The 16,933-nt window shown below is 37.4% G+C and overlaps 1 protein-coding gene and 1 long non-coding RNA gene across 4 annotated transcripts; both read right to left on the bottom strand.

Moving 5' to 3' along the window:
* Window positions 1-731: 731 nt before the first annotated feature.
* LOC117475903 (protein ALP1-like) lies at window positions 732-3,982 on the bottom strand. 2 transcript variants are annotated; one of them, XM_034122249.1, is made up of 4 exons: window positions 3,888-3,982; window positions 2,232-2,346; window positions 1,750-1,865; window positions 732-1,614 (listed from the first exon to the last, which is right to left on the bottom strand). In XM_034122249.1, exons 2-4 carry the CDS (start codon window positions 2,338-2,340, stop codon window positions 853-855), a joined length of 987 nt encoding a protein of 328 aa, XP_033978140.1. In that variant the 5' UTR covers window positions 2,341-2,346; window positions 3,888-3,982; the 3' UTR covers window positions 732-852. The 2 variants fall into 2 exon arrangements, with proteins under 2 accessions (XP_033978140.1, XP_033978138.1); XM_034122247.1 differs by lacking the exon at window positions 3,888-3,982 and having other exon boundaries at window positions 2,232-2,654.
* Window positions 3,983-11,794: 7,812 nt separating this feature from the next.
* On the bottom strand, window positions 11,795-14,715 carry LOC117475912. Of its 2 annotated transcripts, none has more exons than XR_004555216.1 (3): window positions 14,621-14,715; window positions 12,138-12,432; window positions 11,795-11,917 (listed from the first exon to the last, which is right to left on the bottom strand). It is a non-coding gene; the product is annotated as an uncharacterized LOC117475912 (long non-coding RNA). The 2 variants fall into 2 exon arrangements; XR_004555215.1 differs by having other exon boundaries at window positions 12,138-12,426.
* Window positions 14,716-16,933: the final 2,218 nt, after the last annotated feature.

Below are 16,933 nucleotides of genomic sequence, written 5' to 3'. Positions count from 1 at the left end.
TTAAATTACATGATATACAGCTGGGTAGCTTGTGAAATTCACCATGGGATCAATAACATTTCATCATAACCTATAAAATACATGATAAACAATTTCTTGATTATATTTTGTAGTATTCTGAATCTTCAAAGTTACTAAAGTTATCACTATTAACTTATAAAGTACACTATTGGCCTGAATGGGAGTGGAGCAGTACATGTACTTTGTTACTGTGTACCGCTGTTCATTGACTTATTGTGAGCATCACATGGACATGTAAATTTGCAAGACTGTTTCTGCCCCCTCTATTCACATGTAACCTTTCATACGTGATGGTTTCATTCTCAAACTGTTGTGGAGCAGAAGTATACAGTTGCAGGATTAGTCTCAAGTACCTCAAGATTGTCCTTAAGTACAGTGCCTAAGTAAATGAGCTACAGTCTACCACTGTTCATTGTTCTCTTACCTATTGTGAGCATCACATGGAAATGGAAATGTTGCAAGAAGTGGCCATTATTCAGATGGGGGTTTCTGTCTGCCCCTCTATTCTTTCTCCCATTATCCTCCACAACCTGCCTAGAAGTATTTTAACGTTGTAGCTGTTCAAGATGGTCATTTTAAAATGTGTTAAAAATATACTGTTAGTAGTTAAACCAATAATAATGTGCGGCTGCAACTGGCAGTTATGTAGGCACATTTTCTTGTTGTATTAACGCTGTGTGATTAAAAGAATAAACACAAATAGCAGGATAGGCAATACAAAACTTTATTTCCCTTGATACTACAGCCATTGAGAACACAGCATTAGACATGACAAACTTTTTTTTTTTATTGTATTACACACTACATTGTACAGTTCTTTAGACATACTTGCTATACCTTATCCCACTGAAAAGGCTCTGCACCGACACCGTTAAAGTATTGGCATAGTTCATCCCTGTGCTGCTTGGCTCGAGCTGTAGCATTGGTGGTGGGTGGCAGGGTGGCCTGCTGTAGTTCAGGGTCTTGTCTCCAGCTTCCTGGGACAGTGCCATGATCGGGTCCTTCCTGGTCAACAACTCCCGCCATGTATACGCTACAGTTCTCTGTGAGCAGGAGGTTGTGCAGAGCACAGCAAGCCAAAACAATGGCCTCCACTTTGGCAGTGTCTTGAATGTTTATGGTGGTGAGAAAGACCCGAAAACGGTTGGCTAGGATGCCAAAGGCATTTTCTACCACCCTCCGAGCCCGCGACAGCCTGTAGTTAAAGATGCCTTGCTCTACAGCTAGGCTCTGGTCATAGGGCGTCATGAGGTACTCCTTCAGGGGAAATGCCTCATCTGCCACAATGGAGTAACAAACCGCCTGGTCAGAAGCAGGAGGGGGTGCAGGTGCAGGGATGTTGGATGTCCTATTCTCCAGGGCATCCTGCAGTGAGCATCCACCAAACACACCACCATCTGAAATCCTCCCGTTACAACCTACATCTACATTCAAGAACTTGTAGTTGCTGTCGACCAGTGCCATTAGCGCCATGGAAAATGGGGGGCGAGTGTTGAGGTGTTTCCCATCCAGGGCACCTAGGCAGTTTGGGAAGTCCCACTGAGCCTGGAATCCATCAGCTACTTTCTGCCACTCTTCCACTGTGTCGGGGCACTGAAAAACAAAAACATATATGTTTTAAGACCCATGTTTCATATGGCAGAGCTAACATTTGCTGTTCAAATGCCTACAGACCTCACTGTATTACATAGAGTTTGCACAGTAAAACCAGTCAGTATCCACACATACCTTCAGGTATTTCTCTTTTAAAACCTCGTAGATGGCTGTACAGGTCTCAGGAACGAACTGCCGTATCGTTGACACTCCCACTCGGAACTGGTAGGAAAGGCTCTTGAAGCTTTCCCCTGCAAATATGAACAAACACATAAAGAGTTATCTACACAAGCAGCTGAACAAAACACTCATTAGCTACACAACTACAGGTTATAGTTTACAACATAGTTAGATTACTTTAGTTACTATGAAGATTCAGATTCATGATACAAAATATAATAATGAAATATGTTATCATGCATTGTTATAGGTTAAGATAAAACTTTATTGATCCCTTGGTAAATTCTCAAGCTACCAAGCAGTACTTTGGTACTTTGGTAGTACTTAAACTAGTACATCTACATTACACTGCGGTATTACTACTTACTAAAGCACAATATACAATAATATACAAAGTGCTGCAATTTCAAATATAGCAACATCTTTAGCTTGCATACCTGTTGCCAACAATCGCAGCGTAACCATCAGACGTGTCCCCACGGAGATACAGTCCCGGTAGTTGGTGTTTTGCCTCCGGATGATTGGAGTGATGAGTTCCTCCAACATTTGAAACTGAACAGGAAAAAGCCGAGCAAAATCTTTGAAATCTGGGATTTCATTGAACTCCAGCTTTCGACACAGGTTCGGGAGAGCCCCCTGAGCTTCTCGCTGTAGTAACCATGAGTTCACCCATTTAGTGCGGTTTCTCCTAATTGTTCGCTTCCGCCTCTTGAGAGACTGTTTCTTCATCATGTATTGCACAAGCACCAGTCCAATTGCTGATAACGCCAGGACCTTACGACGATACATGTTTTCCATCGAGGAGAGAGAGTGAAAATGGAACGCACACGCTATTTGTTGTTTGTTTATATCACGCTGTCTGTTCTTCTTCTCTCGGTATATCACGCAGTCTGTCTTCCGGTTGTTGCCTCTTTTGAATGACGAATACACACTACCGCCGCCTGCTGGGAAGGAGAGTTATTGCCACTCGTCGACTGAAGTCTTTGAGGTGTGTTCGTAGGCTGAAAAAGCAGGAGAAGCCTGTCTTCCTTTGGTCTCCAGGAGAAAACGCCACTGTATATCACCAAGTTTTCATATAGTTTTGTGTGTGAAATAGATCGCTGCAGTGAACACGACTTTATGTATTTGTTTATGGTTTATTTGATATGGAGGGATGCAGTATAGAAGTTCAGAGAAGAAGCAACCCCTATATATTGTTTATTTTATTTCATTTCATTTTGGCACCATGGCAGAGGCAAATATGGAGTTAATGTGCGGAGATTATAAAGTCCCGTTTACTAAAATATGTATGTTTTATGATGTTTAGTTGACAAAATAGTCACTGTGCTACATTTTGCTGCACTCAAGCATAGTACATCTGAAGACAAGAGTTGTGTCCCCCTTTGGCCACAAGAGGGAGTATATATCTATTGTGTATATATATATATATATATTGTATAGATGTTGCAACTATACAGAGCTTTGGCAATACTATATGTAACTATGGTCATCATGCTAATTTAATTGAATTGAGTATACCTTTAAGTGAGCTGTCAGGAGGAAACAAAGGTTCGCCAACACATTACTCTACTGCTGAGAAAGGCTGTACAAAGACGTGAAACTCTGTGCTGCAATGTCTGTGTATTTTTGAAGAATGCCAAGTAAAGGAAGAAAGTAATAACTCGCACTGAGTCTTGATTCAATCCGTGTATCTACCGTCCATTTGTTTTTCTTTATTAAACAAGTAAGTCTGAGAGGCGTTTTTGCTTTTTGCTTTTTACCTTACTAAATGGTCTAATGGTCATTGGAGCGAGGGGCGGGGCGAAACTCACGGAAGTGATTTCAAAACAAAAGCACTCGTTTACCTGGAACGGTGATAATATTATAAACAAGGGGAAACAAGGTGAATGTAGCGATCACAACGAAAACGGCCAAGACACATATTGAGCCAAGAAAATGAATGTTTTGTATTTAATCCAAGCATTTGTCACTTTTTGTTCTCAATATTCTTTATCCACGATGCAGTTATGGATTGGAAGAACGATTGACTTCCTTTTAATCCTTATAAGGATGTCACAAGGAAACATTCTTGTCATGTTTATAAAGCCACCCACCTGCCTGTATGTCCGCGCTGGTTTAGCTCAGTGGTTACTTCGAACAACAAGCAATCTCGAATTCTTCCTGTTCTCTGTCTCCTCGCGGGATCGAACCACGGGCGCTGTCCAGTGTTTTCTGTCTTCCTGGTCACACATGCTCTCGTCATGTAAAGGATTCTCATGAATACCAACATTTTACTTTCAAAATATGTCTCAGTTTGGACATTAAAATAGTAAATACTTGAATCAGTGAAGCAAAGTTGCTTTGAAAGAATCTCTAATGTAGATTTAGATTTTGTTTCAGTACATTAAATTGTATTAAACTCAATAATTTAATACCGTGCCATGTCATTTTAAGGTAAATATACTTTCCCACGAACAAACATAAAAACATAAATGTTTGGAAAGAAAAGTCTTACATGTTTTGTTTAATATTTCCTTTTTTTATAGTCACATATTTATTTGTTTTTGCATTTATTCTAGGCTACATGCAGTTGTAATTTGTAGTCCTCCATATTTTTATCCACGATGCATTTCTGGACAGGAAAAAATATTAATTTCCCTCATTTATTAATAAAGGTTCATCTTCTTCCTCTTCCTTATATGGATGTCACAAGCAACGCGTCATTCTTATCGTGTTTATAAAGCCACCCGCAGAGTGAAAAGCTATGCTGGTTTAGCTCAGTGGTTACTTCGAATACAGACTGTTCTCTGTCTCCTCGCGGGATCGAACCACGGGCGCTGTCCAGTGTTTTCTGTCTTCCTGGTCTAACATGCTGTCGTCATGTAAAGGATTCTCATCAATACCAACATTTTACTTTCAAAATATGTCTCAATTTGGACATTATAGTAAAGACTTGAATCAGTGAAGCAAAGTTGCTTTGAAAGAATATCTAATGTAGATGTTGATTTTGTTTCAGTAAATTAAATTGTATTAAACTAAATAATTCCATACCGTGCCATGTCATTTTAAGGTAAATATACTTTCCCAGATTCCCACACCAAACATAAAAACATAAATGTTTGGAAAGAAAAGTCTTACATTTTTTGTTTAAAGGTGGGGTAGGTAAGTTTGAGAAACCGGCTCGAGATACACTTTTTGTTATATTCCATGGAATGCTCTTAACATCCCGATAGCAATGAATATCGTGGCAGATTTTTTCCGGCTGTGTATTTTCAAATTCTAGCACACTCGAGCTGGTTTCTCCAAAATTACCTAGCCCACCTTTAATATTTCCTTTTTTATAGTCACATGTTTATTTGGTATTGCATTTATTCTACATGCAATTGTAATTTGTAGTCCTCCATATTTTTATCCACGATGCATTTCTGGACAGGAAAAAAGATTAATTTCCCTCATTCATTAATAAAGGTTCATCTTCTTCTTCCTTATATGGATGTCACAAGCAACGCGTCATTCTTATCGTGTTTATAAAGCCACCCACAGAGTGAAGAGCTGCGCTGGTTTAGCTCAGTGGTTACTTCGAACGCTCACTGTTCTCTGTCTCCTCGCGGGATCGAACCACGGGCGCTGTCCAGTGTTTTCTGTCTTCCTGGTCTAACATGCTGTCGTCATGTAAAAGATTCTCATCGATTCCCACATTTTAGCATATACTTTCAAAAACGGTCTCAGTTTGGACATTAAAATAGTAAATACTTGAATCAGTGAAGCAAAGTTGCTCTGAAAGAATATCTAATGTTGATGTTGATTTTGTTTCAGTAAATTACATTGTATTAAACTAATTAATTCCATAACGTGCCATGTCATTTTACAGTAAATACATTTCCCACGGCCAAACATAGACATACATGTTGGCAAAGAAAAGTCTTACAAGTTTCGGGCGCAATCCAGTGTTTTCTGTCCCTCTGGTCACACATGCTGTCGTCATGTAAAGGATTCTCATGAATACCAACATTTTACTTTCAAAATATGTCTCAGTTTGGACATTAAAATAGTAAATACTTGAATCAGTGAAGCAAAGTTGCTTTGAAAGAATCTCTAATGTAGATTTAGATTTTGTTTCAGTACATTAAATTGTATTAAACTCAATAATTTAATACCGTGCCATGTCATTTTAAGGTAAATATACTTTCCCACGAACAAACATAAAAACATAAATGTTTGGAAAGAAAAGTCTTACATGTTTTGTTTAATATTTCCTTTTTTTATAGTCACATATTTATTTGTTTTTGCATTTATTCTAGGCTACATGCAGTTGTAATTTGTAGTCCTCCATATTTTTATCCACGATGCATTTCTGGACAGGAAAAAATATTAATTTCCCTCATTTATTAATAAAGGTTCATCTTCTTCCTCTTCCTTATATGGATGTCACAAGCAACGCGTCATTCTTATCGTGTTTATAAAGCCACCCGCAGAGTGAAAAGCTATGCTGGTTTAGCTCAGTGGTTACTTCGAATACAGACTGTTCTCTGTCTCCTCGCGGGATCGAACCACGGGCGCTGTCCAGTGTTTTCTGTCTTCCTGGTCTAACATGCTGTCGTCATGTAAAGGATTCTCATCAATACCAACATTTTACTTTCAAAATATGTCTCAATTTGGACATTATAGTAAAGACTTGAATCAGTGAAGCAAAGTTGCTTTGAAAGAATATCTAATGTAGATGTTGATTTTGTTTCAGTAAATTAAATTGTATTAAACTAAATAATTCCATACCGTGCCATGTCATTTTAAGGTAAATATACTTTCCCAGATTCCCACACCAAACATAAAAACATAAATGTTTGGAAAGAAAAGTCTTACATTTTTTGTTTAAAGGTGGGGTAGGTAAGTTTGAGAAACCGGCTCGAGATACACTTTTTGTTATATTCCATGGAATGCTCTTAACATCCCGATAGCAATGAATATCGTGGCAGATTTTTTCCGGCTGTGTATTTTCAAATTCTAGCACACTCGAGCTGGTTTCTCCAAAATTACCTAGCCCACCTTTAATATTTCCTTTTTTATAGTCACATGTTTATTTGGTATTGCATTTATTCTACATGCAATTGTAATTTGTAGTCCTCCATATTTTTATCCACGATGCATTTCTGGACAGGAAAAAAGATTAATTTCCCTCATTCATTAATAAAGGTTCATCTTCTTCTTCCTTATATGGATGTCACAAGCAACGCGTCATTCTTATCGTGTTTATAAAGCCACCCACAGAGTGAAGAGCTGCGCTGGTTTAGCTCAGTGGTTACTTCGAACGCTCACTGTTCTCTGTCTCCTCGCGGGATCGAACCACGGGCGCTGTCCAGTGTTTTCTGTCTTCCTGGTCTAACATGCTGTCGTCATGTAAAAGATTCTCATCGATTCCCACATTTTAGCATATACTTTCAAAAACGGTCTCAGTTTGGACATTAAAATAGTAAATACTTGAATCAGTGAAGCAAAGTTGCTCTGAAAGAATATCTAATGTTGATGTTGATTTTGTTTCAGTAAATTACATTGTATTAAACTAATTAATTCCATAACGTGCCATGTCATTTTACAGTAAATACATTTCCCACGGCCAAACATAGACATACATGTTGGCAAAGAAAAGTCTTACAAGTTTCGGGCGCAATCCAGTGTTTTCTGTCCCTCTGGTCACACATGCTGTCGTCATGTAAAGGATTCTCATCAATACCAACATTTTACTTTCAAAACTGTCTCAGTTTGGACATTCAAATAGTAAATACTTGAATCAGTGAAGCAAAGTTGCTTTGAAAGAATATCTAATGCAGTGGTTCTCAACCTGTGGCTCCCGCTAGTGGTACGCGGAGGAATCTGAAATATAACAATTAATTAAAAAAAGACCTGGAGAAGGACCCGGACTGACCCGGACCTCGCCACTTCCCGGGGCCGTGGACAAAGTGCTCGCTGCGCCCTCTCTCCCTCCTCGGGGGAGGGACGGGGCCCCCTGTTCCCGATGCGACTGTCAACCGGGGCGGACTGTCCTCAGTGCGCTCCTATCTGAGTGCATTGTGCAAGCGTACAGTTTGAGCAGAAGCAGAGCAGATCGCCACTATTATGGAAGCAGCTTGTCTCAAAGGGACATTGTTTTTTTTTAACTTTTTTGTACATTTTATAAATTAATTTTAATAAATGTAATCCTGAGTTTTGTTGATTGTTGAGCGTAATAGTGGAATATGATTTACATAAAAAGCCTTAGCCCTTTTCAATGTATTTTATTTTTGTTTATTTCATGTTTAAATGTTCTCTTCTCTTTTTGATTTGTTTATTTTGTGTTTTGTATGCACCTGTTCAGGCAGAACTGTTGAATTTCGCAAACTAAAGCAAAACATAGACTGATTGTCAAATGAAGCTGCTAGATGAATAATGGCGTAGCCTCAGACACTTCACAGCTGATCTTTTTTTAATGGACGCATGTGTTTACAAAGCTGCACGAAGTGACACATTTCTATAATAACCTTGTATATCGTCCGCATTTAGGGAAGTTCATCATTGCTTATGGTTTGCTCAAAGTGCAGCATTGTCGTTAAGATTTAGACAATATAAGATAAGATAAGAGGTACTTTATTGATCTCAAATTGGGAATTGTTTGCGTTGCAGCAGCATAAAAAACAAGGCATTGATCATAACTATTCTAAAATGTAAACATCTCAAAATAGAAATAAAACAGCATTAAAAAGTAGAAAATATTGACCGTGCAGATAAAACATTTATAAACTATCTGACAAATAATACACTAATGAAGGGACAATTCCCATCTACTTTAACACAATGTTAAAAAAGTGATAGTACTTTTACTTCTGACCCACAATCCTTTGCACAACAGATATAGGGGAAGAGCAAATGGTCTCAGATTGAGGTGTAAAGTTGTAATTGTCTGCATACAGCATGCAACAACAAATACTATGTAAACTGCAGTATTAGTACTTAAAGTGAAGTATGGAAGAAATGTACATGTAATGGAAGGTACATTTAGTTAAAGAGCGTCAATGTGAACGTTTTGCCACATAGACAAGACAGGAAGTAACAGACATTTTATTTTATTTATTTAGAACGTGTAAAACAATAATACTGTACAAAAAATAATAATACTATTGGAATGAATCAAAATAATTATGATACTGAACAAACTTAAGCATTATTACATTGATAAACAACAATATTATTGACTTACAAATTATATATAAACAAATAATCTACCTAATTACACATCCAAAAAGGGGTGGGAAGAAGTTTACACTTATTTAATCCACCCCATTTTTTTTCTTTTAACCAAATGTACATCATAACATGGGGGGTGCACACTTTTCAAAATAAAACAGGGAAAACAAAGAGAGATTTTGAGATCACAAAATAAAACCCAGACAGATCGTGACACATTTAAATCAAAATGGAGTCGTAACTGAGGAGCCATTACACATCCTTTCATATTTTTGATTGAGGAAACATATTCCACATTCACTATTCCTTGTTGTGTACGAGTTCTGCAGAAAATAAAACGTTAAATATCTAAAGCTGTCTGTTAGCATTAGCAACTAGCCTAATGCTGAGATATACAAGACATGTTATTCGTTTTTACTTATTGTGTTTTTACTATCTGTTGAACGATTAAGGGTTCCTTCAATTCTTCTTTATTATTAATAACGTGTGCCTAATTTCTATAATTGGTAAATCTACTCTTTTTACTTAATCTGCACTGAACTTCTGCCGTGTTGAATACCTGCAATTTCCCTGGTGCGGGACGATAAAGGGATTCATGTTCTGTATGTCCTCGTTGTTATTTTCTCTACTTGATTGTCTTTTGAGCACCAGGAAAAGCGTTATATAAATATATGCATTATCATTATTATTATTATTATTATTATTATTATTATTATTATTATTATTATTATTATTATTATTATTATTATTATTATTATTATTATGATACTACAAAGCGAGTTCAACAGAGCCAGGGTTTCTGTGAGTTAGCTCGACAAAAACTAAAAACCCTTCGACCCCAAAAATCAATCAATTTAATATCGATATTCTCACCTTTTAAGAATACACTTAAGCCAACCTGTTTGCCAACTGCACATTTCACAGCTCTTAATCTTTGGACGTGATGCAGCGTATTTAAACCATAGCTATTTAGAAATTGCATTTAGGTGTATTGTACTTTGACTCCACTACATGTATTTAATACCTTTAGTTACTTTACAGATGTGGATGAATGATGTGAAATATAATCAAGTGTTAAATCAGACTTTAGTTCCACCTGGAGTAAATTCACAAGCTACCCTGCAGTATACAAAGTCATTCAAACTAGCTGCACCTTTACCAGCTTTGAGAACACTTTAATGATCAATCATTATAAAACATATCATATATATTATTCTGAAATGGACCAATCTGCACAATGACTACTTTTACTGTCGCTACTTTCACTATATTTTGATGATAATACTTTTCTACTTTTACTTGAGGAACATTTTGAATGCAGGACTTTTACTGAAACAGAGTATTATATTAAGTTTAAGGTAAAAAACGAAAATAAAAACAATGCAGTCGCTTTTCTGTTTACTGGTTTAAGAAAGAAAGACAATTGAACCGAAGGTACACAGACTTAATATGTATTGTATTACTTCTTATTCTTTTATTTACATCTCCATTTCCAGGTGTTTTTTTCTTTTGTGTATACCTCTTTACATTCTGCCCCATTCCTTATTATTTTACAAATGTATTGTTATTTATAGCACTCCTATGACTCCAAATACATATAACTTAATTGGATAACTTATTTATTTAATTAAAATAACTTTATTTCACTGGAGAAGAAAAAACATCCAGGTTTTTAGCCATATTTTACAGCACAATGCAATTTAACAGAGATTAAAAAGATCGTCTCAATCAATTTTTTGCTTTTAAATACCTACCTGCATTAGCTGCTGTAGCTCAGTGGTTAAAGCAGGCAGTCCATTTAAAGATCACTGTGAGGCGTGGGTTTGATTCCCCATCCTTGTAGAACATATTCTGGGTTGTATATTTAAAAGAAATCTGTTTTGCATAAAACATAAATTAAAAAAATAAAAGTAACTTAAAGAATTTTCACAAAAATTAACCACATGCTATAAAAAAAGAAAGCCTTTATACCTTAACTGCTCCCTGCTCCCTGTATTCTGTATAGTGTGTCTAACATAAACCAGTGAAAACTGAATAGGGGGATAAACAAAGGTTATTTTTTTTAATTTAAAATGCAAGTCTATTCTTGTTCCTTTTGCCTTTTATCGGCACCTTGCTGCTCGGACCCTGTACGTTTCCCCGCTGCGTGACGAATAAAGGCTTTCTGATTCTGATTTCTTTGGTATGTGAGTGAGAGGGGTTTACCTGAAGAGACACGTATGTTTTTGCATTCACAACAACCCCAGCATATGGGCTATACAGCGGACCTCAACACAATGTTTTATCAGCTTTAAGCAAAGTGTACATCTGTTTTTATTCCACATATTTAAATATTATTAAAGCATACAGTATTTATTCTACTGTAAAGTGTATATTTACCTCCTGTTTTATCTTGTTTCATTTCTGTGTATTTCTTTTTATTCCTGCAACTTACTTGTACTATTATATATTATACTATTTTGTTACACTACTTTAATTCAGAATCAGAAGAATCAGAAGCAGAAACAGGTTTATTTCCAGGCTTAACACATACGTGGAATTTTAATTGGTGTTGTGGTGCATAGTGCATACATTAAAAAAGTGCCAACCAACTCCCAACTAGGGTTGCAAAGGGGCGGACAATGTCCGGTACATTTCCGGAAAGTTTCCATGGGAAGTTAAGCTGGGGAATTTTGGAAATATTCGATGCAAAATTAAACAAAAAACATGACATTTCAACAGATTTTCTTTTAATTAAAAAAAAATCCCCAAAAAGTCCCATTAACCATGCAAATCTTCCTTCAAGCAATCCTCTGCATTTTTGCTAAACCCTTTCAGTCAATGGGCTCTTCCTGGGCCTCATCAACATCCAACTCTGAGTCTTCCTCTTCAGTGTCACTGTCGGTGGGTCCGTTCTTCAGGTTTCCAGCCTTGGGTTCATTCTCAGAACCTGAAAATAAAAGGTAAATAGTGAAAAAAATGACTGGAAAATGTTGGAAAACAACCTGATCATGAAGGCGATGAAGATCAGAATCTATTTTCCTCTCTAGACTCATGTCAGACATTATAAGATACATAAAGATGAGGTACTACCGATCCCAGAGGATGTCATCAACAACATATTTACAATATGCCAATGGTGGAAATCTTCAGGAAAAACACAAACTCACCTCCAGAGACGATCAGATGGACAGAGGCAACCAACTACTCTTCCGTATCACAGAGTCAGAACCAGACACGTGTAGTTTCCTGTGTCGTTGGCGCTGACGTTCTTCAGGACAACAGAACCATCACCTTTCAGCTCCACAAGACCATGGAACAGTGGGAAGGTTCCAATCAGCCTGCTATCCTTGTATAACAAGACAGCGTAGTTCTCCAGACCAGATCTGTTCCACTTAGCCAATGGGAAGGCAGCATCTGTGGTACAGTTGACATCTTCTCCAGGCTTTGTCTTCACCTCTGTGACTGGAGAAAGAAAGGCAAAAGTCAGCAGTGCATTTCTCACACAGTATACAGAGGGGAATCACAGTATGACTACAGAGGTGGAAGAAGTACTCAGATCTTGTACTTGAGTAAAAGTAGAAGTACTCAGATCGTGTACTTGAGTACAAGTAGAAGTACTCAGATCTTGATTAAAAGTAGAAGTACTCAGATCTTGATTAAAAGTAGAAGTACTCAGATCTTGAGTACAAGTAGAAGTACTCAGATCTTGTACTTGAGTAAAAGTAGAAGTACCAGAGTGTAGGAATACTCTGTTACAGTAACAGTCCTGAATTCAAAATGTTCCTCAAGTCAAAGTAGAAAAGTATTATCATCAAAATATAGTTAAAGTAGCGACAGTAAAAGTAGTCGTTGTGCAGATTGGTCCATTTCAGAATAATATATATGATATGTTTTATAATGATTGATCATGAAAGTGTTCTCAAAGCTGGTAAAGGTGCAGCTAGTTTGAATGACTTTGTATACTGCAGGGTAGCTTGTGGATTTACTCCAGGTGGAACTAAAGTCTGATTTAACACTTGATTATATTTCACATCATTCATCCACATCTGTAAAGTAACTAAAGGTATTAAATACATGTAGTGGAGGAAAAGTACACCATTTACCTCTGAACTGTACAAAGTAGCATAAATGGAAATACTCAAGTAAAGTACAAGTATCTCAAAATTGTACTTAAGTTCAGTACTTGAGTAAATGTACTTAGTTACTTTACACCGATGGATACCGATGGATCACTGAATAACGTCTATGCAGGGAGAGTGAGTAAGCAGCACGGCACACATGGCATAGCACAGGTTAGCTCTTTAGCAGCAGGTTAGCTAACGGGTGCAGCACCGAGCACACATGGCATAGCACAGGTTAGCTCTTTAGCAGCAGGTTAGCTAACGGGTGCAGCACCGAGCACACATGGCATAGCACATGTTAGCTCTTTAGCAGCAGGTTAGCTAACGGGTGCAGCACCGAGCACACATGGCATAGCACAGGTTAGCTCTTTAGCAGCAGGTTAGCTAACGGGTGCAGCACCGAGCACACATGGCATAGCACAGGTTAGCTCTTTAGCAGCAGGTTAGCTAACGGGTGCAGCACCGAGCACACATGGCATAGCACAGGTTAGCTCTTTAGCAGCAGGTTAGCTAACGGGTGTAGCACCGAGCACACATCGTGACAAAAAAAACAAGCTGTATATATATATAAAGTGAAAATACACTGGTTCAAACAAACAGTATAGAAAAAACCAACTGTATTTAGCAACATAGAACAATGGCTCCTAAGAAAAACAAAGAAGGGCTAAGGTGCGTCAGCATATTGTTAGCGGTCCCTCTCAATCACTTGTTGCTGATAGCACTTTACGTCAATCTAATGTAAAGTAGCACAAAGACACGGTAAAATCTGAGGGCCGAAGCTTGACTGTCTTAAAACAGTTATTGTTGTTATAAAAACAGTAAAAAAGCACTGGAAGAGTCTCTGCGCGGGACCTTTCAGAAAACTCCATGTGGAGCAATTCTACGTGGTAACAAACTTAACTCTTATTATCACTAAATATTTTCCTAACATTACACTCACCTCCCGCAGGCAATGGCAAACGAAGGCAGATTAATACGAACAAAAGAGTGAATGATCTAACAGACATGGCTAACGGACGCTATGAAGCTAAGCTCGGATGAAAATGAAGCTACGTTTGGCGTAAAAAAAAAAGGTGGGGAGGAGGTGGAGGTGGAAGTGACGTGCGGAAGTGGAAGTGACGTGCGGAACTGACGCGCAAGAAAACTATTTTAACATTAAGATATTGAAAATTATTTACATGAAATATAGATATACCCAAAAACTACGTACAGTATGACAAAATACTGAGAATAATAATAATGTTCAGTATTGTTAAAGTGGGAAGAAACTTTTCATATATATATATATATATATATACTATATAAAGTACTATAACTCGAACAATGCGGCACTCAAACTCACATCACAGCAGTTCAGTACTAACTGGGAGTGTTTCAGAATCAGAGACGGGTTTATAGCCAGGTGGGTTCACACGTACGAGGAGTTTGAACCCAAATGCAACAAACAGGAAAGCAGGAACAGTTTGTAATGAAGTTCAATTTCAAAACCCAGCTGGTAATGAGCACAGATATATAAAAAGCAGACAAACCTTTAGGGATGAAGCAGAGGATGGAGAAACCAGGAAAAATATCTCAAAGTCTAAAAAAAAGATATCAAAGTCACTGACAGACTATCAAGACTGAGGCAAAGTACAAAGTGCTGAGGCTGTTTGGTGGACAAGGAACTGGGATGGCAAACAAACAAAACATGTAAAACATGTTGACACACCCTGTCATTCAATAATGCAACCGTATCTCTAGTGTCTTAATTTCTCTTATGCACCTTGCCTTTATTTTATGCTGCTGCAAAGCAAACATTTCCTAAATTGGGATCAATAAAGTACTTATCTATCTATCTGAGGGGGCACTCCAGCACACACACACACACACACACACACACACACACACACACACACACACACACACACATACACACACACACACACACACACACACACACACACACATACACACACACACACACACACACACACACACACACACACATACACACACACACACACCCACGCATGCACGGACACACACGCACGTACGCACACACACACACACACACACACACACACACACACACACACACACACACACACACACACACACACACACACACACACACACACACACACATCCTACATCAGACACATTTTGTCTTTCCACTTGCTGATATGGACAGTGATTGCACTACTTTAATATATTTGTAACGTTATTATATTCATTAATTGTTATATACTCCTCTGTTTGTACCTATCAATCTACCTGACTGCTATTTAAAGTTGACTTTGAGTGAAGTTCGGTACTTAAGTACAATTCTTAGGAACTTGTACTATTTCCATTTTATGCGTATAATTTTTTATTCCACTACAGTTCAGAGGTAAATGGTGTACTTTTACTCCACTACATGTATTAATACCTTTATTCATTAATATCTTTATTCATTCATCCACATCTTTACAGATGTGGATGAATGATGTGAAATATAATCAAGTCTTAAATCAGACTTTAGTTCCACCTGGAGTAAATTCACAAGCTACCCTGCAGTATACAAAGTCATTCAAACTAGCTGCACCTTTACCAGCTTTGAGAACACTTTCATGATCAATCATTATAAAACATATCTCATATATATTATTCTGAAATGGACCAATCTGCACAATGACTACTTTTACTGTCGCTACTTTCACTATATTTTGATGAGAATACTTTTCTACTTTGACTTGAACATTTTGAATGCAGGACTTTTACTGTAACAGAGTATTATATTAAGTTTAAGGTAAAAAACGAAAATAAAAACAATGCAGTCGCTTTTCTGTTTACTGGTTTAAGAAAGAAAGACAATTGAACCGAAGGTACACAGACTTAATATGTATTGTATTACTTATTCTTTTATTTACATCTCCATTTCCAGGTGTTTTTTTCTTTTGTGTACACTCTTTACATTCTGCCCCATTCCTTATTATTTTACAAATGTATTGTTATTTATAGCACTCCTATGACTCCAAATACATATAACTTAATTGGATAACTTATTTATTTAATTAAAATAACTTTATTTCACTGGAGAAGAAAAAACATCCAGGTTTTTAGCCATATTTTACAACACAATGCAATTTAACAGAGATTAAAAAGATCGTCTCGATCAATTTTTTGCATTTAAATAAAAACACTAAAATTCAACCATGGTCACGCAATCCTGAAGAAGTGGCTCTGTAGAGTTTAAGGACTTGTTAGTGGATCAGAAACTAGCTACTTGGACAGTGCTGCCGTAAAGTTGTTGTTGTTGTCGCAGTTCCAGCCGTTGGTGTGCCGTGGAACTGAGTTTTTCTTTCTTAGCCGAAGAAATACGATAATTTTGAAGTCAATCAAATCATTTCAAGTATAATTGGGAGTCAAGTCGTTAGTTTGTTTAGTATCTGGCCGTGTAATAAGCGGGATAATGTGCAGGGACTTGGCCATTATGGGGAAAAGAACACCCTTCAAGATGATCAAGATAATGACCCCATAATGACCGCCTCGCTGCACATTATCCCTAATTTATTACACAGTTTAGTTGAATACTCGATTCTGATTGGTCAATTCACAACATGTGACACGTTGTTAATCCAGTAGTACAGACCGCTGATTAATGATAACAATATAAATAATTCATAATTACTAAATAATATATTCTGGATGTTTTCTTTCCAATAGGCCAAACTCCAGAGTTAGCAAAGGCCTTCAGCCGGGCCAGCCATTCGGCATCTCCCATCGCTTTGTGGGTTTTGGGTTTAGTGCTCATCTAAGTAAAATAACAAGTGTTAGAGCAAACTACAGTGCAAAGCAAACAACATCCCTCCTGCATCACATAA

The sequence above is a fragment of the Trematomus bernacchii genome, unplaced genomic scaffold (assembly GCF_902827165.1).
Source record: "Trematomus bernacchii unplaced genomic scaffold, fTreBer1.1, whole genome shotgun sequence".
Classification (NCBI taxonomy): domain Eukaryota; kingdom Metazoa; phylum Chordata; class Actinopteri; order Perciformes; family Nototheniidae; genus Trematomus; species Trematomus bernacchii.
Note: the sequence above shows the minus strand (reverse complement) of the source record. Positions and strands in the feature narration are given on the sequence as shown.